General features: G+C 45.9%; 1 protein-coding gene across 2 annotated transcripts in view; it reads left to right on the forward strand.

Annotated features, from left to right (window-relative positions):
* Positions 1-26,922, forward strand: part of LOC118399482 (attractin-like protein 1) — a 340,601-nt gene that overhangs the window by 295,201 nt on the left and 18,478 nt on the right. For both annotated transcript variants that reach the window (XM_035795604.2, XM_035795612.2), the window contains one exon: positions 25,139-25,253. In XM_035795604.2, the coding sequence (XP_035651497.1) occupies positions 25,139-25,253 (115 nt within the window). The remainder of the gene's footprint in view (positions 1-25,138; positions 25,254-26,922) is intronic.

The following is a 26,922-nucleotide window of genomic DNA, read 5'->3' on the forward strand; positions in this document are numbered from 1 at the left end:
TTTTTTTTTATATCTATCTGCAGTGGCTAATGAATCCGTCTACCGAGACGGCGCTCTGGTGCTCTGACTTGGGTGTCGACCACAACAAGCTCCCTGAAGACCTCAGCTTTCTGAGCCAAGAGCTGGGCCACGCTAGGGGAGGCAGACTGGGTGGATGGAAGTTTTCTCCCCAGTTTTCTTGTGATGTTAGAGCCCCCAAGAGGTGCCATGTACACTTCAGGCTCACATGACGAGTTGGATGAGAGAGTTGAGAAGTGTTGTGTAATGTAGCGATGTGGTGCCTACTCACTCACTTAGTAGACTGTTGAGTCAGTTTCCCCTGCTGCTGACTGATTCAGTAGGCAGCAGCAGCCTGGTTAACTCTGAATAGGAACCTTGAGGGAAGAGAGTCAGCTGCTATAGTAACCTTTTTTACTGAGACTGATTCACTGGCGCTCCACACATTAATTACACTACCCACTGACATCCTGACTGTAAGACTCATATTGGTGTCTGATTCAGAGCTTTACTATGTGACTGAATCAGAGAAGTGCTTGACGTCTGTCTCTGATTCACATGAGTGATACAGCTCAGATTCATTCTGCTCCTTGAATTTTGATTCAGAGCAGTAGGCCTACTATGAACCAGGTACCAGTGTTGGACTTAACACCTTTTGGAGGTTGAATCTGTAGAATGTATCCATCTGATTCATAACTTGAGCCCTTAAAGTACAGCAAATTATTAACTTTACAAACAGAATCATAGCCAGATCAAACATCCAGTTTGATTCAAAGTGACTCACACAGCTGTACCACTCCAGTCAGCCCAGCATATCGCTCCACAACAGCGCTTGAATGCGTTGCAGTGGCCATTTGTGGCTGAGCCACAAATTAAAGACTGATTGAAAAGAGGATTTTGACGCCTCATCAAAGCCCTAGACATGTTTGTGTTATGTCTGCTCTGTTCTTTCAGCTATAATAAGTCCTAGCGTCACTTCCCGTACACTGGCAAACCCAGCAGAACCACTCAGTAAACACCACCACTAGCCGATGTTCCTGCGCAGTGTGTGTGTGTGTGTGTTGCGCTGTGTGTTTCCCCCAGCTCAGCATTGACAGGTGTGAGAGGGAGCGTGCCAGAGCCCGTGGGCGACGATCCCAGCCAGGCGATGCCAGTGTGGCAGGGGCTTGTCACGGCGATGAGAGCGTCTGCTGTATCGTGGGCCTTGTTTATGTCTTAGTTTTGTGAACCTTCTCAGACAGCAAACAGGTGTTAATAAGACGTGACACTGAGTTTAGACTGCGTCAACTGGCGGAGGAGGAGAGGGACGGCTCTTTTCATCGTAGATCACAGATTTGGAAGATTAAGGCAGAGATGTAGTAATGTTTCTTTTGGTTCTTAGACCTGTCTTCCTGCTACTAGTTTCTCTGTTCAGAATGCCTCCCCTCGGGCTATGAATAGATACCAGGCTGAGAGTAGATTCCATTGCAATAACATTAGTGTACTAAATGGTAAACACTGGGATGAAATTCAAAGAGAAGATGGATATTTTTTTCTCTGACAAATATTCAGATGAGTTATTTTGTGGATTCAGCCAGAACCACTGTCTCCCCTTGTGCCCTAGAGAATTCAAAACATTCTCCTATTTGGTATTTTCTTAATATATGAATAATGATGTTTAGCGATCAGTAGTAAGGTGTGTCAAATCAAATAAAATGTTATTTGTCATATGCGTCGTAAACACCAGGTGTAGACTAACAGTGAAATGCTTACTTACAGGCCCTTCCCACAATGCAGAGAGAAAGAAAATCAAGAAGTAATAGAAAAGTAAAACACATAATAATACAAATAATAATAAATACACAATGAGTAACGATTTATTGGCTATATACAAGGGGTACCATTACCGAATTGATGTGCACGAGTACCGGGTAATTGAGGCAGATACTGTATGTACATATAACTAGGAATAAAGTGACAAAGAATAAACAGTAGCAGCGGCATATGTGATGAGGCAAAAAAGTAAATGCAGATAGTCCGGGTATAACTATTCGACAGTCGTATGGATTGGGGGTAGAAGCTGGTCAGGGTCCTTTTGGTTCCAGACTTGGTGTATCGGTGCCGCTTGCCGTGAGGTAGCAGAGAGAACTGTCTATGATGGGTTGCTGGAGTCTTTTTTTTTAGGGCCTTCCTCAAACATCGCCTGGTACAGAGGTCCTGGATGGCAGGGAGCTCATTCCCAGTGATGTGCATGGCTGTATGCACTACCCTCTGTAGCGCCTTGCGGTCAGATGCCAAGCAGTTGCCAGTCAGTCAAGATGCTCTCAATGGTACAGCTTTAGAACTTTTTGAGGATCTGAGCGCCCATGCCAAATAATTTCAGCCTCCTAAGGAGGAAGAGGCATTGTCTTGCCCTCTTCACGACTTTGTTGGTGTGTGTGGACCATGTTAGATCCTTAGTGATGTGGACACTGAGGAACTTGATGCTCTCGACCCGCTCCGCTACAGCCCCGTTGATGTGAATGGGGGCGTGCTTGGCCCTCCATTTCCTGCAATCCACGATCAGCTCCTTTGTCTTGCTGACGTAGAGTGAGAGGCACCCCTGAGGGGCCCCTGTGTTGAGGGTCTGTGTGGCGGATGTGTTCGCTGCCTACCCTTACCACCTGGGGGCAGCCCATAAGGAAGTCCAGGATCCAGTTGCAGAGGGAGGTGTTCAGTCCCAGGGTCCTTAGCTTCATGGTGAGCTTTGAGGGCACTATGGTGTTGAGTGCTGCGCTGTAGTCAATGAACAGCATTCTCACATAGGTGTTCCTCTTGTCCAGGTGGGAAGGGGCAGTGTGGAGTGCAATAGAGATGGCATCATCTGTGGATCTGTTGAGGTGGTATGCGAATTGGAGTGGGTCCAGGGTGTATGGGATGATGGTGTTGATGTAAGCCATAACCAGCCTTTCAAAGCATGTCATGGTTACAGATGTTAGTGCTACATGGTGATAGTCATTTAGACAGGTTACCTTGGCGTGTATTACAGACTGGGTCAGGGAGAGATTAAAAATGTCAGTGAAGACACTTACCAGTTGGAAAGAGAAAAGGGAAAGGGCATACCTAGTCAGTTGTACGACTGAATGCCTTCAACTGAAATGTGTCTTCCGCATTTAACCCAACCCCTCTGAATCAGAGAGGTGCGGGGGGCTGCCTCCAAGCATGCTCTGAGTACTTGTCCTGGTAATCCATAATCCGCCCTGCGGCCTTGTGAATGTTAACCTGCTTAAAGGTCTTACTCACATTGGCTATGGAGAGCGTGATCGCACAGTCATCCGGAACAGCTGGTGCTCTCATGCATGGTTCAGTGTTGCTTTCCTCGAAACGAGCATAGAAGACATTTAGCTCGTCTGGTAGGCTCACGTCAATGGGCAGCTCGGGATTGGTTTCCCTTTGTATTCCGTGATAGTTTGCAAGCCCTGTCACATCCGACGAGCATCAGAGCTGGTGTATTAGGATTCAATCTTAGTCCTGTATTGACGCTCTGCCTATTTGATGGTTCACCTGAGGGCATAGCAGGATTTCTTATAAGCGTCCAGATCAGTGTCCCGATCCTTGAAAGCAGCAGCTATAGCCTTTAGCTCAATGCGGATGTTGCCCGTAATCCATGGATTCTGGTTGGGACTTCGATGCACTTATTAATGAAGCCGGTAACTCGTGGTAAACTCCTCAATGCCATCATTCCAGTCTGTGCAAGCGAAACAGTCAAAATCAAATAAAATTGTATTGGTCACATACACATGGTTAGCAGATGTTATTGTGAGTGTAGTGAAATGCTTGTTCTTCCGACAGTGCAGCAATATCTAACATGTAATCTAACAATTCCACAACTACCTAATACACACAAATCTAAGTAAATGAATGGAATAAGAATATATACATATACAGTTGAAGTCGGAAGTTTACATACACCTTAGCCAAATACGTTTAAACTCAGATTTTCACAATTCCTGACATTTCATCCTTGTAAAAATTCCCTGTTTTAGGTCAGTTAGGATCACCTCTTTATTTTAAGAATGTGAAATGTCAGAATAATAATTGAGAGATTGATTTATTTCAGCTTTTATTTCTTTCATCTAATTCCCAGAGGGTAAGACGTTTACATACACTCAATTATTATTTGGTAGCATTGCCTTTAATGTCTTTAACTTGGGTCAAACGTTTCGGGTAGAATTCCACAAGCTTCCCACAATAAGTGCATTTTGGCCCATTCCTCCTGACAGAGCTGGTGTAACTGAGTCAGGTTTTTAGGCCTCCTTGCTCGCACGCTTTTCCAGTTCTGCCCACACATTTTCTATTTTCATTTTGCCACAACTTTGGAAGTATGCTTGGGGTCATTGTCCATTTGGAAGACCCATTTGCGACCAAGTTCAAATCAAATCAAATTACATTTTATTTGTCACATACACATGGTTAGCAGATGTTAGTGCGAGTGTAGCGAAATGCTTGTGCTTCTAGTTCCGACAATGCAGTAATAACCAACAAGTAATCTAGCTAACAATTCCAAAACTACTACCTTATAGACACAAGTGTAAGGGGATAAAGAATATGTACATAAAGATATATGAATGAGTGATGGTACAGAGCGGCATGGGCAAGATACAGTAGATGGTATTGAGTGCATTATATACATATGAGATGAGTATGTAAACAAAGTGGCATAGTTAAAGTGGCTAGTGATACATGTATTACATAAGGATGCAGTAGATGATATAGAGTACAGTATATACGTATACATATGAGATGAATAATGTAGGGAACATTATATTAGGTAGCATTGTTTAAAGTGGCTAGTGATATATTTTACTTCATTTCCCATCAATTCCCATTATTAAAGTGGCTGGAGTTGAGTCAGTGTGTTGGCAGCAGCCACTCAATGTTAGTGGTGGCTGTTTAACAGTCTGATGGCCTTGAGATAGAAGCTGTTTTTCAGTCTCTCGGTCCCAGCTTTGATGCACCTGTACTGACCTCGCCTTCTGGATGATAGCGGGGTGAACAGGCAGTGGCTCGGGTGGTTGCTGTCCTTGATGATCTTTATGGCCTTCCTGTGACATCGGGTGGTGTAGGTGTCCTGGAGGGCAGGTAGTTTGCCCCCGGTGATGCGTTGTGCAGACCTCACTACCCTCTGGAGAGCCTTACGGTTGTGGGCGGAGCAGTTGCCGTACCAGTGTGATACAGCCCGACAGGATGCTCTCGATTGTGCATCTGTAGAAGTTTGTGAGTGCTTTTGGTGATAAGCTGAATTTCTTCAGCCTCCTGAGGTTGTTTTAACTTCCTGACTGATCTTTAACTTCCTGTCTTGAGATGTTGCTTCAATATATCCACATAATGTTCCTGCCTCATAATGCCATCTATTTTCTGAAGTGCACCAGTCCCTCCTGCAGCAAAGCACCCCCACAACATGATGCTGCCACCTCCGTGCTTCACGTTTGGGATGGTGTTCTTTGGCTTGCAAGCCACCCCCTTTTTTCCTCCAAACATAACGATAGTCATTATGGCCAAACAATTCTATTTTTGTTTCATCAGACGATTGGACGTTTCTCCAAAAAGTATGATCTTTGTCCGCATGTGCAGTTGCAAACCGTAGTCTGGCTTTTTTATGGCGGGTTTGGAGCAGTGTCTTCTTCCTTGCTGAGCGGCCTTTCAGGTTATGTCGATTTAGGATTTGTTTTACTGTGGATATAGATACTTTTGTACCGGTTTCCTCCGGCATCTTCACAAGGTCCTTTGCTGTTGTTCTGGGATTGATTTGCACTTTTCGCACCAAAGTACTAGAAGCGAGGCAGCCCTTTCTGACTGTGCCATTTTGACTTCCTCTAGCTTAGCACCCACTTCATCTGACCACTTGAGTGCATCACTGATTCTTCCTGTTTGAGTTTTTGCTTGTAAGCAGGAATAGGGAGAATGGAGTTTAGTCAAATTTTCTAAATGGAGTGGTTTGTGTGTTGTCAAAAGGACCACATCATTGACCCTCCCCTTAAAATCCTTGACTTGAATAAGAGTTGGGAGTATTGCTGGAGGACACAGAGACCAAACACAGAGCAAGAATTCATATCGACAAGAATTGGGGAATGCAGAGAGTTAAAGAGAATCTCTCTCTCTCTCTCTCTCTCTCTCTCTCTCTCTCTCTCTCTCTCTCTCTCTCTCTCTCTCTCTCTCTCTCTCTCTCTCTCTCTCTCTCTCTCTCTCTCTCTCTCTCTCTCTCTCTCTCTCTCTCTCTCTCTCTCTCATCAATTCAGTTCAAAGGGGCTTTATTGGAATGGGAATTAGCAAGTGAAAGAAACAATAAACAAAAGTGAGAAGACAAAATAATATCAACAACAATGATTAGAAATCAACAGTAAACATTGCACTCATATAGGTTTGAAAAATATGGACATTTCAAGTGTTATATTGTCAGCTACAGTATGTGCAGTGTTTTAGCAATGTGCAAATAATTGTCGTACGAATAGTAGGGGAAGATACAAACACTGATAAATATTGGTGGTATTTACAATGTTGTTTGTTCTGCACTGGTTGGTTGCCCTTTTCTCATGCCAACGGGCCACAAATCTTGATGCTGTGATTGCACACTGCAGTATTTAGCTTAACAGATATTGGAGTTTATTTGTTTTCCAATTATTTGTGTGTCTGTGTGATCTGTGGGAAATATGTATCTCTAATGTGGTCATACATTTGGCAGGAGGTTAGGCAGTGCAGCTCAATTTCCACTTAATTTTGTAGGCAGTGTGCACCTAGCCTGTCTTCTCTCGAGAGCCAGATCTGCCTATTCCGGCCTCTCTTTTTCTCTCCCTCTCATTTCCTCTGTTCTTCCTCGCTCCTCTCCCTATCTCTATTGTGGAATGTTGTAGTCTCACTACTCTCACAAACAATCTGATCACGCCTCTGTGGCAGAGGCTCCTCTCCCTACTAAACAGATGCAATTAGTCAGACAAAACATACACACACACACAAGCATTTACGCCATGCATTTTTTCATTTCCAATGACCTGAAATGTTTAGATGGGTCAGACAAAGCCCACTTAAAACACTCACAATAAACTAACACATGGCTAAGAAATATTGTAGATCTAATATAGAGCAGCATTTGATAGTAATGAAGAGCTGCTGGATCAACCCTCCTGTTTAATTTTGCCTGCACAGATGCTACAGCAGTGAGCCAAGGAGCCTGGTTGGAGAGCAGAGATTTTGTGACCTGCTGCTTCCTAAAGAGGGATGTCAAATGGATAAGTGCACTGGTCAATGGCTTGTGAAATGTGCAGAGGGAGCCACGGCTTTCTGATCAGCACCATTTCCTCCTCCCCGGCATTCTCCCCAGGGTGGGAAGACGGGGTTTGAACATGGCAATTTTCTGCTCTGCGGGGGTAGGCATGCGTGCCTGGACTAATCCTCTCAAGGGGCGCTGCAGAGGGGTCACTCTCCAAACCCTAGAGGGGCTACTGGTGAGCTTTCTACAGTATCTGTGTCATCATAATGTCACAGTTGTATGCCACCTGAGGGGAATACAGCATAGGCGATGTGTGTGTGTTTGAGCATTCTTTGTTAAACTTTACCTAAACTAGAGTAATGTAATATTTCATACATTATATCCGTTTAATTTCATGTCATTGTTATATCATGGCTTGGATCTCATGGCTTTGATGTTATGATAGTGTTATAACAATTTAATTACAGTTGAATGATACCAGATGTTATGGGCATAAGTCTTGTTTTCCCACTACTCCATGTTCCTATTTGATTTATGAGGGCTATTCTAATTAGCCAGTCTGTCTGAATTTGGCCTCTTTCTACTGACCCTATTACTGCCACACCGGTGACCAGGAGTCTTGACCACAGTCAAATGCTATGCTTCGCCAAGCTCTGATGCTGCTTTTGGTTCTTAAAGGCCTACCTCTTCAGACGAAGAGGAGATCTGCCGTTACAGAAACACCCACCAACCAAGGACCAAGCAGTGTGGTAACAGACAGCAGCAGCAGCGGCAAAGTACACAGGACTCCTGGACATGGGAGGAGATTCTGGACGGCAAAGGACCCTGGACTCAGCCAGGGGAATATTGCCGTCCCAAATCAGAGCTGGAGGCAGCGAAAGCAGAGAGTCGCCGTTATGAGGAGGCAGCACGGCACCGCGGCTGGAAGCCCGAGAGAAAGCCCCAAAAATGTCTTGGGGGGTGGCACACAGGGAATGTGGAGAAGCCAGGTAGGAGACTTGCACCATCTTCCCGTGCTTACCGGAGAGGGACCGGGCAGGCACCGTGTTAAGCGGTGGAGCGCACAGTTTCCCCAGTGCGTGTGCATAGCCCAGTGCGGTACATTCCAGCTCCTCGTATCGGCAGGGCTACGCATCTGGTCTCCAGTGCGTCTCCTCGGGCCGGCGTACATGGCACCAGCCTTACGCATGGTGTCCCCGGTTCGCCAGCACAGCCCAGCCCAGTGCGGGCTATTCCACCTCGCCGCACTGGCAGGGCGACCGGGAGCATTCAACCAGGTAAGGTTGAGCAGGCTCGGTGCTCAAGAGCTCCAGTGCGCCTGCACGGTCTGGTCTATCCAGTGCCACCTCCACGCACCAGTCCTCCGGTGGCAGCCCCCCGCACCAGGCTGTCTCTCCATCTTCTGCCTACAGGTGCTCTACTGTAGCGCTAGAGCCTTCCTCCTCTCCAGCGCTGCCAGAGTCTCCCGTTTGTCCTGAGCCGCTAGAGTCTCCCGTCTGTCCTGAGCCGCCAGAGTCTCCCGTCTGTCCTGAGCCACCAGAGTCTCCCGTCTGTCCTGAGCCGCCAGAGTCTCCCGTCTGTCCAGAGCCGCCAGTCTGTCCTGAGCCACCAGAGCCGCCAGTCTGTCCTGAGCCGCCAGAGGAGCCAGGAGCCGTCAGCCAGCCAGGAGCTGCCAGAGCCGCCAGCCAGCCAGGAGCTGCCAGAGCCACCAGCCAGCCAGGAGCTTCCCGAGCCGGCAGTCAGCCAGGAGCTACCAGAGCCGTCTACCAGCCAGGAGCTGCCAGAGCCGTCAGCCAGCCAGGAGCTGCCAGAGCCGCCAGCCAGCCAGGAGCTGCCAGAGCCGCCAGTCAGCCAGGAGCTGCCAGAGCCGTCAGCCAGCCAGGAGCTGCCAGAGCTGCCAGCCAGCCAGGAGCTGCCAGAGCCGCCAGCCAGCCAGGAGCTGCCAGAGCCGCCAGCCAGCCAGGAGCTGCCAGAGCCGCCAGCCAGCCAGAAGCTGCCCGAGCCGTCAGCCAGCCAGGAGCTGCCAGAGCCGTCAGCCAGCCAGGAGCTGCCAGAGCCGCCAGCCAGTCAGAAGCTGCCCGAGCCGTCAGCCAGCCAGGAGCTGCCAGAGCCGTCAGCCAGCCAGGAGCTGCCAGAGCCACCAGCCAGCCAGGAGCTGCCAGAGCCGCCAGTCAGCCAGGAGCTGCCAGAGCCGCCAGTCAGCCAGGAGCTGCCAGAGCCGCCAGTCAGCCAGGAGCTGCCAGAGCACGCCAGTCAGCCAGGAGCTGCCAGAGCCGCCAGTCAGCCAGGAGCTGCCAGAGCCGTCAGTCAGCCAGGGGCTGCCAGAGCCGTCAGCCAGCCAGGCGATGCCAGAATCTCCCTTCACTCCAGAGCTGCAGGAGTCTCCCGCCTGTCTGGCACTGCCGGAATCTCCCATCCATTCGGGACCCTTTTCTAGGGTCCCCAGTCCGATGTCGGCGGCGCGAGGCTCGTCGGGATTAGGAGGCCACGGAGGCGGACAATGAGGCGGAGAACAACTGTGGTGAAGTGGGGTCCACGTCCCGCGCCACATCGGACAGATGCCCACTCAGACCCTCCCCTATAGGTTCAGGGGGCACCTTTGGGGGGGGGATACTGTCACGTTCTGACCTTTATTTCCTTTGTTTTGTCCTTATTTTGTATGGTCAGGGCGTGAGTTGGGGTGGGCAGTCTGTTTTTTTTCTATGTTTGGTCTCTGTTTCGGCCTAGTATGGTTCTCAATCAGAGGCAGGTGTCGTTAGTTGTCTCTGATTGAGAATCATACTTCACTGTTCAACTGTTTCACTGTTGGTTGGTGGGTGTTTGTTTCCTTGTGAGTGTTTGTCGCCACACGGTACTGTTTCGGTTTTCATCACATAATTTATTGTTTTCTATTTCAGTGTTCAGTTCGTTTTTAATAAATCGTCATGAACACTTACCATGCTGCATCTTGGTCCAATCTTTACTCCTCTTCAGACGAAGAGGAAATCTGCTGTTACAATATCCACAGTAAAACGAGTCCTATGTCGACATAACCTGAAAGGCAGCTCAGCAAGGAAAATGCCACTGCTCCAAACCCGCCATAAAAAAAAGCCAGACTACGGTTTGCAACTGCACATGGGGACAAAGATCGTACTCTTTGGAGAAATGTCCTCTGGTCTTATGAAACAAAAATACACTGCTCAAAAAAATAAAGGGAACACTAAAACAACAGGTCAATCACACTTCTGTGAAATCAAACTGTCCACTTAGGAAGCAACACTGATTGACAATAAATTTCACATGCTGTTGTGCAAATGGAATAGACAACAGGTGGCAATTATAGGCAATTAGCAAGACACCCCCAATAAAGGAGTGGTTCTGCAGGTGGTGACCACAGACCACTTCTCAGTTCCTATGCTTCCTGGCTGATGTTTTGGTCACTTTTGAATGCTGGCGGTGCTTTCACTCTAGTGGTAGCATGAGACGGAGTCTACAACCCACACAAGTGGCTCAGGTAGTGCAGCTCATCTAGGATGGCACACAAAGCGAGCTGTGGCAAGAAGGTTTGCTGTGTCTGTCAGCGTAGTGTCCAGAGCATGGAGGCGCTACCAGGAGACAGGCCAGTACATCAGGAGACGTGGAGGACGCCGTAGGAGGGCAACAACCCAGCAGCAGGACTGCTACCTCCGCCTTTGTGTAAGGAGGAGCAGGAGGAGCACTGCCAGAGCCCTGGAAAATTACCTCCAGCAGGCCACAAATGTGCATGTGTCTGCTCAAAAGGTCAGAAACAGACTCCATGGGGGTGGTATGAGGGCCCGACGTCCACAGGTGGGGGTTGTACTTACAGCCCAACACCGTGCAGGACGTTTGGCATTTGCCAGAGAACACCAAGATTGGCAAATTCGCCACTGGCGCCCTGTGCTCTTCACAGATGAAAGCCAGTTCACACTGAGCACGTGAAAGACGTTACAGAGTTTGGAGACACCGTGGAGAACGTTCTGCTGCATGGAACATCCTCCAGCATGACCTGTTTGGCGGTGGGTCAGTCATGGTGCGGGGTGGCATTTCTTTGGGGGGCCGCACAGCCCACCATGTGCTCGCCAGAGGTAGCCTGACTGTGGTTGGCCCTGAGTTCCTCCTAATGCAAGACAATGCTAGACCTCATGTGGCTGGAGTGTGTCAGCAGTTCCTGCAAGAGGAAGGCATTGATGCTATGGACTGGCCCGCCCGTTCCCCAGACCTGAATCCAATTGAGCACATCTGGGACATCATATCTCGCTTCATCCACCAACGCCACGTTGCACCACAGACTGTCCAGGAGTTGGCGGATGCTTCAGTCCAGGTCTGGGAGGAGATCCCTCAGGAGACCATCCGCCACCTCATCAGGAGCATGCCCAGGCGTTGTAGGGAGGTCACACAGGCACGTGGAGGCCACACACACTACTGAGCCTAATTTTGACTTGTTTTAAGGACATTACATCAAAGTTGGATCAGCCTGTAGTGTGGTTTTCCACTTTAATTTTGAGTGTGACTCCAAATCCAGATTTCCATTGATAATTTGTGTGTGATTTTGTTGTCAGCACATTCAACTATGTAAAGTTCTAGGATCTAGGGTGTGTTATTTTAGTTTTCCCTTTATTTTTGTGAGCAGTGTAGAACTGTTTGGCCATAATGACCATTGTTATGTTTGTAGGAAAAAGGGGGAGAATTGCAAGCCGAAGAACTCCATTCCAACTGTGAAGCACGGGTGTGGCAGCATCATGATGTGGGGGTACTTTGCTGCAGGAGGGACTGGTGTAATTCATAAAATAGATGGCCTCATGAGGCAGGAAAATTATGTGGATATATTGAAGCAACATTTCAAGACATCAGTCAGGAAGTTAAAGCTTGGTCGCAAATGGGTCTTCCAAATGGACAATGACCCAGGCATACTTTCAAAGTTGTGACAAAATGGCTTAAGGACAACAAAGTCAAGGTATTGGAGTGACCATCACAAACCCTGACCTCAATCCTATAGAAAATTTGTAGGCAGAACTGAAAAAGCATGTGCGAGCAAGTAGTCCTACATCCTGACTCAGTTACACCAGCTCTGTCAGGAGGAATGGGCCAGAATTCACTTATTGTGGGAAGCTTGTGGAAGGCTACCTGAAATGTTTGACCCAATTTAAAGGCAATGCTACCAAATACTAATTGAGTGTATGTAAACATCTCACCCACTGGGAATGGGATGAAATAAATAAAAGCTGAAATAAATAATTCTCTCTACTATTATTCTGACATTTCACATTCTTAAAATGAAGTGCTGATCCTAACTGACCTAAAACAGGGAGTTTAAATGTATTTGGCTAAGTGTTTGTAAACTTATGACTTCAACTGTAAGTATTCAGACCCTTTGCTATGAGACTCTAAATAGAGGTCCGGTGCATCCTGTTTCTATTGATCATCCTTAAGAGGTTTCTGCAACTTGATTGGAGTCATAATTTGGAAAGGCACTCATCTGTCTATATAATGTCCAAAGTTGACAGTGCATGTCAGTGCAAATACCAGGGCATGAGGTTGATGGAATTATCTGTAGAGGTCCATGACCTAATTGTGTCGGGGCACAGTTTTGGAGAAGGTTACCCAAACATTTCTGCAGCATTGATGGTCCCCAAGAACACAATGGCCTCAATCATTCTTAAATGGAAGAAGTTTGGAGCCACCAAGACTTCCTGGAGCTGGTCGCCCGACCAAACTGAGCAAATCGGGGAGAAGGGCCTTGGTCAGGAAGGTGACCAAGCGGTGACCAAGATCCCGACTCTGTGGAGATGGGAGACCTTCTAGAAGGACAACCATCTCTGCAGAACAGAACTCCACCAATCTGGCCTTTATGGTAGAGTGGCCAGACGGAAGCCACTCCTGAGTAAGAGGCACATGTCAGCCCGCTTGGAGTTTGCCAAAAGGCACCTAAAGGACTCTCAGACCATGAGAAAGGAGATACTCTGGTCGGATGAAACCAAGATTGAACTATTTGGCCTGAATGGCAAGAGTCACATCTGGAGGAAACATGGCACCAAGCATGGTGGTGGCAGCGTCATGCTGTGGGGATGTTTTTCAGCGGCAGGGACTGGGAGACTAGTCAGGATCGAGGGAAAGATGAACAGAGCAAAGTACAGAGAGATCATTGATGAAAACCTGCTCCACAGCAATCAGGACCTCAGACTGGGGCGAAGGTTAATCTTCCAACAGAACTATGACCCAAAGCACACAGCCAAGACAATGCAGGAGTGGCTTCAGGATAAGTCTCTGAATGTCCTGAGCCCGGACTTGAACCCGATCAAACATCTCTGGAGAGACCTGAAAATAGCTGTGCATCGACGCTCCCCATCCAACTGGACAAGGCTTGAGAGGTTCTGCAGAGAAGATTGGGAGAAACTCCCCAAATATACTGTAGGTGTGCCAAGCTGGTAGCGTCATATCCTAGAAGACTCGAGGCTGTAATTGTTGCCAAAAGGGGCTTCAACAAAGTACTGAGTAAAAGTTCTGAATACTTATGTAAATGTTACATTTATTATTTTTTTTATTTTTATAAATTTGCAAACATTTCTAAAAACCTGTTTTTTCTTTGTCATTATGGGGTTTGTGTGTATATTGATGAGGGGAAAAAACTATTTCATCAATTTTAGAATAAGGCTGTAACCTAACAAAATGTGGAAAAATACTTTCCAAATGCACCCATCGAGAGTGCTTTTGCTGTTTGCAAGGCCTACCTATCTTGCTGGATGACAAAAATTCAATGTGGAGAGTTCTTCTAACATCTTCAATACGCGCCTCAGAATTCGATAAGAAGGACGCGCACAGTTGCGTCCCCAATGTGTCTGTCTTCACTTGTAGCCTAATTCGGAGCTGAGATGCCTGTGAGAAGGACCCGATCACGTGATGGGCATTGGCTAATAAGAATTGAGATATCTGAGAGAGCCATGTGAGTGAGAGGAACTTCAGAGCAGTGTGATTGGTAGTCGGGAGAAGGGAATTATAATTATTATATTCACCCCTAGGGTGTAACGGCCACTTTTCCCGTTAAAGGCATAGAAGGGAATCAGATTTGTTTTTTAAACTTAACACCAGGTCTGTACTAAAGACATTGAACTTCTTGCTCTTAAGCTACGGCCATACTACCTGCCACAGGAAATAAATCAGGTCCGACTATTTATTGTTTACAAAGCCCCCTCTGCTGACACCCAAATAGCTGCTGGCTTGATTCATGACCTTGTATCCCAGACTGAGTCGCCTGAAGCAGTAACGCTAATAATGGGAGACTTTAACATGCGCAGTCTATCTGAACATTTTCCATCATATTAGCAATATGATACATGTCCTACCTGAAATGAAGCCTGTCGTGACCTCTGTTATGGTATCATCCCAGGTGTGTATTTTTCCAAGGCACTACTCAATCTTTGGAGTTCGGATCATAACATGGTTCACCTTATCCCAGTCTACAAATCATGTTTGCAGCAAGTGAAGGCTAAAAAGGCGGAGATTAAAAGCGAGACTCCTGAACCCCTCCAGGATTGTTTTGAGTCCACTGACTGGGCAGCCCTGGTGGACAGCACAATGACCTAGAAGAGATAGTGGATACTGTCTCTGAGTACATTAGTTTCTGTGAGGATTTCGTTATTCCCAAAAAGAAAGTCAACATCTTCCTCAATAATAAACTGTAGGTAACTCGAGAATTAAAAAACAAGTGTTTAAATGAGGAGGCAGTAAAGAGGAAAGGAAAAATATTCAGAGGATACTCAAAAGCAAAATCAAGGAGTGCAAGGCAGTATACAAAGATATATTTGAAAACCTTTTCAAGGACAAGGACAGTAGGAAACCACAGGCTACAAACCAAAGAGACATTGTATGACCTTCGAAAATGACCTTGCTTTTGCTAATGATTTGAACTGTTTCTATTGTAGGTTTGACGTATGATTTTACATTGCGACAGAAAGTGGCCTTGGACAGTATAGACAGCATACCAGCTGTTGATATACAGATCTCTGTGAATGACATCAAACAATACTTTCAACGTGTCAACCCACGAAAATCATATGGTCCACACGGCTAATGCAGACCAGCTCGCATTACCGTTCCATAAGCTGTTCCAGCTGTCACTGAACACTGGGATCATTCCAGACTTATGGAAGAAGTCACTAATTGTCCCAGTGCCTAAAAACAACAGGCCAAAAGAAAATAACGATTTACACCCTGTAGCCTTGACATCTGTACCTATGAAATATTTGGAAAAAATTATTCAAAAACAAATTCTCTCTGGTCTCCCATCCCAATTAGACTCAAACCAATTTGCATACCGTTCCTCCGGGTGTGTTGATGATGCGTTACTGGTCATGCTGAACAATATCTACGAACATTTAGAAAAGGCAAATAGCCTAGTGACAATTGTATTCATTGACTTCAGTAGTATGTTTAACACCATCCAACCCCACCTACTGGTGGATAAGCTGGTGAATTTGGTTGTCAACTCTCTACTGATCAAGTGGATTAATAGTTTCCTTGTGAACCGTACTCAACATCTAGAATGGTGAATACGGGAGCCCCTTAAGGTTGCGTACCTTCCCCGATACTGTACACAATGTACACAAACGATTGTCAAGCCTCTGACTCATTCCACAAATTGTTTAAATATGCAGATGACACAGCTGTTCAAGATTTGGACAGAGAAATGGCTAAATTCATCCAAACAAAAGAGATGGAAATTGATTTCAGAAGGAACAATGCGTGTTTGGAAACATGGGAGTGTAAGACCAAGTCAAGCTTCAGCACTTGATCAAGATGGCTGGAGGGATCATTGGTATAGATAAAGAATCAAACATCATGAGCTGGCGCAAACCCAGAATGTTTTGGTGTGTGGAGTTGCTGACTAAAGGTGAATAAACTATAAATTATCAAAATAAAGAAAGTCACACACTCCATATATAAACTCCCAGTACTTTATTGGGTATTTAACGAAACGTTGGTAAATACTCAATATATTACTGGGAGTTTATATATGGAGTGTGCAACTTTATTTATTTTGATAGTTTATAGATCAAGAATCAGCCACCAACCTGTACATACAACTCGAAAGCATTTTGCAGGAAAGTACTCATCCCATTCACTCAAAACTCAGTTACAGCAGAAGCTGGACAAGGGGAAAGAGACTTCTTCTAAAGAAAATCAAAACAGATAGATAAGGGGACTCATTTATTCAAACAGCAATTAGGCTGTATAGTAGATAGTCTTTTGGACCCTCTAGTATACAGCATATTGCACCTTCACTTTAAAAGTGTAGCTAAAGCAATTTTAATTCATTATGTTGTGTCATTTCTGTGTTTTCATGTTTTACGTACTGTCTTTTTAAGCACATGCCAAATGAATTTCCCCTTGGTGGGATAATAACGTTGATCTGAATCTATTTTATTCAGCTGTGTTCAATTGCATTCTTCATACTATAACATAAAATAATTCCATGGAATTCTAAGCAAATGTTGTCTACTAAATTTACTAGTGTAGCCCACAGCCATATGGGATAGCCAGATCAGGACCTAAGATAAGGACAACTCAGAATGTGCTATTCCGTTCTTCTGAAATAGACTACATTTTCTTCATATCATATTTCTTTAGACCTGTTTGAAATAAATAATGGATGTATTGTGATGGTGTAGGCTATATTAAATGGATTTAATAGGCTTTTTAAAAATTTAGATATTCCAAAGGTCTGCATCAGTGGCTTGAAGCCTATGCGTGGAAGCCAGAAGATGCTAAACCTGTTTATGTTAATTAACGGTCAATTACGGTGATCACGCTCTCCGCAGCCGATGTAAGACTTTCAAAACAGGTCAACATTCACAAGGCTTTAGGGCTAGACGGATTACCAGGACGTGTACTCCAAGCATGCGCTGACCAACTGGCAAGTGTCTTCACATTTTCAACCTCTCCCTGTCTGAGTCTATAAACCAACATGTTTCAAGCAGACCACCATAGTCCATGTGCCCAAGAACACTAAGGTAACCTGCCTAAATGACTACCGACCGGTGGCACCCCCATCTGTAGCCATGAAATGCTTTGAAAGGCGGCTCACATCAACACCATTATCCCAGAAACCCTAGACTCACTCCAATTTGCATACCGCACCAACAGATCCACAGATGATGCTATCTCTATTGCACTCCACACTGCCCTTTCACACCTGGAAACACCTATGTGAGAATGCTATTCATTGAGTACAGCTCAGCGTTCAACACCATAGTGCCCTCAAAGCTCCTCACTAAGCTCAGGACCCTGGGACTAAACACCTCTTTCTGCAGCTGGATCCTGGACTTCCTGATGGGCCAAACCCCCCAGGTGGTAAGGGTAGGTAACAACACATCTGCAACGCTGATCCTCAACACGGGGGCCCCTCAGGGGTGCGTGCTCAGCCCCCTCTTGTACTCCCTTTTCACTCATGACTGCACGGCCAGGCACGACTCCAACACCATCATTAAGTTTGCTGATGACACAGCAGTGGTACGCCTGATAACCGACAACGATGAGACAGCCTATAGGGAGGAAGTCAGAGACCTGAGCGTATGGTGCAATGACAACAACCTCTCCTCAACGTGATCAATACAAAAGAGATGATGGTGGACTACAGGAAAAGGAGGACCGAGCACGCCCCCATTCTCATCGATGGGGCTGTAGTGGAACAGGTTGAGAGCTTCAAATTCCTTGGCGTCCACATCACCAACAAATTAACATGGTCTAAGCACACCAAGACAGTCGTGAAGAGGGCACGACAAAATGTATTCCCCCTCAGGAGACTGAAAAGATATGGCATGGGTCAGATCCTCAAAAGGTTTTGCAGCTGCACCATCGAGATCATCCTGACGGTTTGCATTACTGCCTGGTAAGGCAACTGCTCGGCCTCCGACCGCAAGACACTACAGGGGGTAGTGCGTACAGACCAGTACATCACCGGGGCCAAGCATCCTGCCATCCAGGACCTCTATACCAGGCGATGTCAGAGGAAGGCCCTAAAAATGGTCAAAGACTCCGGCCACCCTAGTCAGAGACTGTTCTCTCTGCTACTGCACGGCAAGTGGTACCAGAGCGCCCCCCCCCCTCTCTTGAACGCTGCTGCTGCTCTCTGTTATTATCTATCCATATTAATTTTAATACCTCTACCTACATGTACATATTACCTCAATTACCTCGACACTGGTTCCCCCACACATTGACATAGACTCTGTACCGGTACCCCCTGTATATAGCCCCGCTATTGTTATTTACTGCTGCTCTTTAATTATTTGTTATTCTTATCGCTTACCTTTATTTTTTTAGGCATTTTCTTAAAACTGCTTTTATTGTTGGTTAAGGGCTTGTAAGTAAGCATTTCACTGTAAGGTCTACTATACCTGTTGTATTTGGCAGATGTGACAAGTAAACATTTATTTTATTTGATTGACATTCACCGGCTGACAAAATTTCATGACCGCCACAGCCCTAATCTTGCCTCATCCATCTCTCCCCCTTTTCACCTCTCCAGCTAGAAAAGCACAAGCTGTTTGGAGATCCATTACCACTCAAAAGGGCATTACAGGGAATTCATTCCAGATTGCCTTGAGATGTGGGTACAAATCGATGGTGATTAAAACTTTGCTTTCTGCTGCCTTGTTCTTATTTTGGGCTTTTGCCTTGTTAGGGTAAGTCAGGTGACTAAATGTTACGTGGCTGTTGGCTGAATCTTTCATCATGGCCCTCCTGGTGTAGGATAAGACAGAAACAAGATGGCTTTTCGTGTCTGGCTTTGGTTTAAGGGTTTATTTTTTCAGAGCAAGCCAGCCAGGTGATTAAGAGTTGTGTGAACGTAGCAGGGATGCCTCAGTGTCTCCTTCTCTGGGATACAAAGTATTTTGAAGGTGCTTCTACACAGGTCTGGTTCCTAAGTTAATTAAGCAGTGACGTTGAAAAATGGGTCTCAAAGGAGCATAGAGGGTATAAAGGGTGTGTGTGTGTATGCGTTTGTCTCAGTCACCAGATCTCAACGTACTTGAACACTTATGGGAGAATCTGGTACGGTGCCTGAGACAGCATTTTCCACCACCAACAAAACACCAAATGATGGAATATCTATTGGAAGAATGGTGTCGCATCCCTCCAATAGAGTTCCAGACACTTGTAGAATCTATGCCATGGTGCATTAAAACGGTTCTGGCAGCTCGTGGTGGCCCAATGCCCTATTAAGACATTTTATGTTTCCTTTATTTTGGCAGTTACCTGTATGTAAGTGCTTCTGCAGGCATACTGTATATGGTAGGCCTATTCAGCAAAGTAGTTCATGTGAAAGGCATGTTAATGAAAGGGTGACATTATTATACCCCCGCAGGCTCTGCATTGTGTCTAAAAGTTGAATATGCTCTGAGAGTAATCTGTTATCCTTTGTGCTGGGAATGCATTAATTCAACCTGCCCGATGATCAAAGTCACACACACACACACACACACACACACACACACACACACACACACACACACACACACACACACACACACACACACACACACACACACACACACACACACACACACACACACACACACACACACACACACACACACACACACATTTGCGTATGATGGCATTTCATATGGAAGGTGGGGAAGATTTGATTTGATTTGAGGGAGAAGATTTAACAAGGCATTTGGTATTCATCGGCTTTTGATTGAGTGGGATGGTTTGAGCTATGTCTGAATCAGAGACGACAGCTTTACGTTCCTGCCTGTGAGGTACATTTTTACACAGCAGACATATATTTGCATGATTCTTCTCTCTGATTGGCTCGAGCGGTTCACCTTTTTTCCCTAGCTGTTTATGGCATCTGAGGGGATGTGCATGTCCACTGACAAGTGACCCACATACACTACATTAACTCTAGTAGGGGACAGGATATGACCACACGCATCTTAATTACCAAGCCCAGATCACTATCCCCTCCCTCTCTAAAACCCACAATTCCTCTCCTTATTCATATTTCACAATGTTTTCTGTCTTTTCCACCCCTCTCTCTCTCTATTTTTGTTTCTCTTCCCATACTGTAGACGTTGTTATACCATGGCCCTGTTTTCCCCTCCTCTCCTCCATCTATCTATTACCAACTAGGAGCAGCGTGTTTCTCAGTGGACACCCTCTTCCATCACTTTTACTATTCACCACTTAGTACTGATGGCCCCTTTGTATCGCTGTTTGTAAGAGCCTCTTAGTGACTGCGCCTTTGTCTGGTGGGGCTAACGAATGCTAACGCTACCTGAAAATTGATGTTGGCTGGAGGCTGTGCAGAGAACTCTCTGAGTTGAAGGAACTCTGGTCTAACAGAATACTAACATAACTCAAGTCTTACAGAATAGATATGCAAGGTGCACAGGGTAGGTGGTTGAGAAATTAGGTAGAGAGAGGTGACAGAGGCATCTTGAGACACTGTTAAAATCATCTATTTTACTGTTTTATACTGCATTCTCTGTGTTTTGGAGGGAGAAAAATAGACATGCCTTGTGACTTTTCTCAACCCTGTGTTTATGTCAGAGTTGATCAATCCAACGGGGATCTAACACCTCTTAAGCACATTATTATAAGAAAACCACCAAAGCAGAAAGGAATAGTAAAATAGGACTACAGCAGAGAAAGGTTAACCTCTGCCATCATTCACACTGCCTAGCAAACTATTTAGCCATCTATTCCTCCCACCTTTAAGTGCATGGGAATTGACCACTTTTCTCTTGGAAGGGACAGCTCAAACCAAGTTTTATTTAGTTAGTGTGAGCCAGGAGACAAGAGAGGAAGGGGAAGAGATTGGATGGGTTAGCCATTTTACAAGCTTCCTCCTGGAATGCCTCTCTCTTTTTCACTTTTTCTCTCTCAATCTCTCTCTCAGTTTCTCTCTCTCCATGTGGGGTGAAAGGGAGGAGAATGATCTAAGAGCTAGAAGAAACCCTTACTTCCTCAGGGGAAGAGGGAAACATAATGGGCAGATATGGGACAGTGGATTCAAGTGGTTTGCCCCTTCTACAGTGTCAAGGTGTGCCTTTATACACTAGCACTACTATGTGGTATTCTTTGTCTGTTGCGGTCCTTTATAATGTCAAAGTTGAATGTAGTGTTAGCCCCCCCCTCAGGCTCTTTCCAGTGGAAAATTCCCCCACTTCAGATATGAAAGACTAATGGAGCTGAATGTCTCTCAAATTCTCCTCAGGTCAGGAAATACAGTTAATGTTATCTCCTTTTAGTGTTGCATGCTTGTAAAAGCTTTTCTACTGTACAGCTCAGCAATCTTTCTCTAGTCCGAAATGGCTGCCAGAAGTCTCACCCTTACCCTCACCCTGGCCCTGCTACTTTCTCTCTCTCTGCTCTACTTCCTTGTCCTCACTACTTAAGCTGATGAATTTAGGAGGGGAGCCAGGGGGGGGGGCTGTAAGTCGCACACTACTGTCCAGGACAACTTCATCACTTACTCCTCCACCCTTTTAATGCCACTCATCTTGAAGGTGTCATTTTAATAGAATACCTATTAATGAGGATTGAAATTAAACGGACAAATATGTGTGGCCGTGCGGCTGCGGGGAGATGTACGGCCCTCTGAAGCTGTCTTCCAGGAAGATAAATCAGTGTTAAAGATGCCTTTTAAACAGATGAGACACGGCCAGAGTAGGGTTTCCTCTGTCCTCCTTCTCCTGGAGGAGACCCTATGAGAGATTGCAGTACATTTCTAACTACACTGTAGAAATATCTGTGCCTAGTTGCATATCACTGTAACTTTTTGTATGATGTGATGACAATCTTTTTAGATTTGTTAGCGTTGCCTTGTGTGTGTGAGTGTGAGTGTGAGAGTGTGTGTGTGTGTGTGAGAGAGTGAGAGAGTGAGTGAGTGAGTGAGTGAGTGGTGAGTGGTGAGTGGTGGTGGTGGTGGTGAGTGAGTGAGTGGTGAGTGAGTGAGTGGTGGTGGTGGTGGTGGTGGTGGTGGTGAGTGAGTGAGTGGTGAGTGGTGGTGGTGAGTGAGTGGTGGTGAGTGAGTGAGTGAGTGGTGAGTGGTGAGTGGTGAGTGAGTGAGTGAGTGGTGAGTGAGTGAGTGAGTGAGTGAGTGAGTGAGTGAGTGAGTGAGTGAGTGAGTGAGTGTGTGTGAGTGAGTGAGTGAGTGAGTGAGTGAGTGGTGAGTGAGTGAGTGAGTGAGTGAGTGAGTGAGTGAGTGTGTGTGTGTGTGTGTGTGTGTGTGTGTGTGTGTGTGTGTGTGTGTGTGTGAGTGTGTGTGTGAGTGTGTGTGTGTGAGTGTGAGTGCGAGTGTAATTGCATGCTGGCTAACGGTTGTATCCGCTCAGTCTGAGGGGAAACGAGGAGCGTCAGGTCCAGTCGTTTCCTTGAGGAAATATACCAGCTGAACGAATGTGTATGTGTTTTCAGCGGTCAGGATCAAAGGAGCCAGTCCCACACCAGGACACATACTTTCATGACCTTTCTCCATGGACAAAAAGGTGCTATACAAAATCAAATAGGTAGCTGGATGGTCCATGTTATTATTATCTTAAAACAATTATATGTTAGGGTAGTAGATATAGAAGAATGGCTCAGACTCTAGGGCGTTAAGTCATGCTACATGAATTTGTCCATTTCATGAATGCAAAGTTCATGTATAGTATTGTAGTGATTGCAGGGTGCACAGAGTTGAATATATATATATACTATTCTGTACTTTTGGCAAACATATGTTAGTAACACTCAACACTGACATGTGAACGTGTCGGGAGTATTTTCTTCTGCAGAAATGCCATTGAAATGAGCTGCTTGTTCCAGACCCCTGTAAGACAGCTTCAGTTACGAGGTTCTGCCAGGTTCCTCTAGCACCTGTTTCTCTCTGACGCTCCAAATGGAAACACATCATCATGGCCACTAATTGTTGTGTTGTGTTTCTCGGCTCTTTTAATTGGTAGCAGTGTTGCTTGCGGCCGTCGCACTCTAATAAGAACCTCCTGGATGTGGCATAGTGTTGCACTCTGTTCTACCAGAGATGGCTCTTTACGTGAACCTATTTCCTCTTTCAGAGAACTGGCAAATTGTTTGTTTCTTAATGCCCCTCAACACAAAACAAACATGGGAGGCGCTACCCTGTAATTATGCTGTATGCTTCAGCACTTAAACCTATTAGCAATGGGACCTATAGAAGGGAAGGGGCAGGGGGCAGCAGGCTTTGGTAGTGTGGTGTTAGTGGGCTTTCTGTGTCGTGAGTCTATGTGCATGCGTGGGTGTGGGTGTAATAGAGGAATTGGGATGGATTGGCACTCTTTCAGACGTGCACTGCGTTGTTGGGGCTATTACATGGTCCCTGTGACTGCTGGTTTGTACTTTTCATTGCTTTTATGTTTGGACTTAATTACAGACCACTTGGTAGGGCATCTCACACATTGTACTCCTATCAAGCACCTCTCTTTCTCTCTGTCTCTCTCTTGGTCTCTCTTTTCTCTCTCTCTCTTTCTCTCTCTCTCTCTGTCTCTCTCTCTCTCTCACACTCTCACACTCTCTCACACTCTCACTCTCTCACTCATTCCCCTTTAATTGACTTCATATTTTTTGTGAAGAAAGCTTCATATGTATTTCATTTTAAGTGCCTGTAGAATGGTCTCCATGACTTCTGTGATAGAGGAGAGAAGAGCTACAGGGCTGGAGCAGAACAGAGAGTATTCGTAAGTGCAAAGAGGGAAGAGTGAAAGCCCAAAATAAGTGAGGGGAGCAGAGGAGAGGGAAGAAGACCAGAAATTAAGAGCTAGCTCTAGACTATGTTGTCCTAGCATCACTTCTGCATCTCCCCCTGCTACTCCTCTTCAGCATCATTGTTTGAGCCACCTGTTTCCTCTGTATTTTTCTCCTGGACGCCGCCCTGCTTTGCTTCTGTTCTGTGTTTGAGAGCTGTGCGTAGCATCAAGGCACCACAGAGGACGATCAAGTGACAGCGTCAACGTCTCATCACTTGGTTTAATCATCTCACAGCAGGGATCAATGTGCCTTAAAGCTGAAAGGCGGTGTCTCTACGTGTCTGTGTTTTTGTGTGTGTTTGAACATCCAATGACATACTACAGGAAAATAATTTACTGCCTTTGACAATGTCTAGGTACAGGGTTGACACAGCAGTTGTAAGTGATGATGAGTTGTACTTTGAGAGTGGAAAAAAAGAAGAACACATTTGCTAAAGTGTAGGATGGTTGTTATTTTGGCCTCCGTGTTGGAATGCTTCTGGTGGCAGCAATGACACAGGATTTGGGGTGTACAGTTTGTTTACACACACCCCGCCTCCTTGACAGGGGCAGGTTTGATACCCTCTCCTTAGAGAAAGTGAGGCTGGTATCTTGAGGCATGTCCTGAGCTGCTTGGTGAGGAGAGCATGGCTTTATGGATGTGAATGAGTGTGTGTACAGGGTCTGTCCCTCAACTTGCCTGAGTGGAATGGATGGGGCGGCTAGGGCTTAGGGGAGCGGAGGTGAATACCTCCCTTGCTCCTGCTGTGCCCTCCATCCATCCATATTCATTACTCTGGCTCTAAGGGCTGTCAGTCAGCCCGCTCCCCCGTGTGTGAGATCCACATCTGGGGGGAGATTGGAGCAGGGTGAGGTTGTGTCCTCCATCCCCTGGGCTTCCAGCCTAACTCAAATAGATGTCCAGTCAATGATGTAGTACATGGTGGATTCTGCTGTTCATTTCCATACTGGATCCATGCATATATACGTTACACGTTTTGTATATGCGTGTAACAAGCAAAGTTTTAGCGGAACACAACCGTTGCAATGTTCTCTTAGAAACAGTGGGAAAATGTGGTGTGTCTACTATATCTGACGTACCACTTTGTGATGGGATTTGGGAGTGTTTATTGATTGACATGCTCCTTCCTTCCTCTCTGTGCAGGGTGTGCCCAAGCCTATAGCAGTGGAGCCATGTTGGGGGAGCAGGGCCGGCGTACTGACCGTCCTCTTGTGTCTGCCCAGACTGCCTTCAGGAATACCCCCACCTGGCCAGTCTGGTAAGCACCCGTCTCATCTCCACTCACTGTCTATATTCTAGACCAGGCCTTCTCCCTTTGGTTATTAAAAGGCACCCACATGCTTCAGATACCACTATTTTCCTCTCCCATTTGAGATATAAAACAAAAGAAAGAGAGAGCGAGAGAAAGAAAGTTCAATTTAGAAAATCTCTCTCTCTCTCTGTCTCCCTACCGGTTCAAGACTTCAAGAGTCTCTCCAGACAGATGCTAACTGAAGCATGACATATTTGAGATGTGGAGACTCTTCTCCTCCCCCAACCTCCCTTTCTCCCCTTCCTCCCTCACCTATCCCCTCTCTCTGTTAGATCCCAACCCCACCTCCCCTTTATCACAACTAGAACCCAATATCTGCCAGAGTATCTATTTCTCTACTTCTGGCAGTTCAATTTAGAAATCCGTGTACCATCTGTGTTTGGATGGACACAGATATACCTGATCTATCAACTATTAGGGGCTTTGTTTTGAGAGAGACAGAAAAAGCCATGTTATACCTGGAGGAATTAACAGGCTGTTGGATCGATTGTTCCCTCCAATAGGTTTTTCAGCAGAGGCCAGATGAGCTCATGTTTCTCCTAAGAGGATCTGTGATATTTCAGAGGTTCTAAATATGCCGCTGTGCTGTAGGTAAATGAATAGGGAGATGACCATTTGAATGGCACCCAGTGTCACAGAGATGCGCTCGGGAATGCTTTAGAACTTTTAGTACTGTCAGCAGCCATCAAAATATCACTTTCCCTCTGTCACTCATATACGCACCCACACGTTATCTCTCTCTCTCTCTCTCCCTCTCACTCGCTCTTCCTCTCCCTCCACCTCTCTCTTTCTCCCTTTTTCTCACGCTTTCTCACTTATTTTATTTCTCTCCTTTTCCTTTTCCCCTGAAGCCCAGGGCTTTCTGAGAGGCTGCTGTCGGCTCATCGTGTAGGTATAATACATGAGCTGAAATACGAGCAGGTGTAAAAGTGACTGCAGCAGGAAGCCTGTAAAAGACAGCTAAAATTAAGCACTTTGCAAGGCATCAGGTTCTCATACTGGGAAAAGCTGCTTGCATTACATTTAGAGGAGCCTTTAAAGCCACCAGGTACTGGGCAAATAGTAGGAGCTGATAAGTGCAGCCAGTAAGTACAGGCTACAGTATTGGCTACACATGCTGGGTAAATGCATACTGTGCAGTATGTCAGATCCTGCATGATTTCACAGTTCTTTTTTGTGATAGTTGCGGGAAAAAAGCTTGATTTTGCTACAGAAATTCTGACATTTTGGATGTCAGTTTGCAAAGATTTGTGTCCAAGAAATGCTCCGATGGGTGAGGCGTTTGTTGACCTGTGTCTTGATTGAAAAATGTTCTGAATTAAAATTGTGTTGATTGCTCGTTTGGTATTGCGGTGGTCGAACAGTTTTATTCGGTAATATTGTGGTGATTAAGTACTTTATATGCATATCATACATGGAACTATAGAAATAGAACTGTCACTCTGCAGTAAGTGCTGAAGCAGTGCTGTGACACCGGGTAGAGAAAGAGAGAGATGTGGTCAGATGCCATAGGGGCTTTAGAATCCCTGAGCAGACAAGGTACAAATCTGTCGTTCTGCCCCTGAGCAAGGCAGTTAACCCACCGTTCCCGGGCGCCGAAGAAGTGGATGTCGAT

Source organism: Oncorhynchus keta, chromosome 2 (genome assembly GCF_023373465.1).
Source record: "Oncorhynchus keta strain PuntledgeMale-10-30-2019 chromosome 2, Oket_V2, whole genome shotgun sequence".
NCBI classification, from domain to species: domain Eukaryota; kingdom Metazoa; phylum Chordata; class Actinopteri; order Salmoniformes; family Salmonidae; genus Oncorhynchus; species Oncorhynchus keta.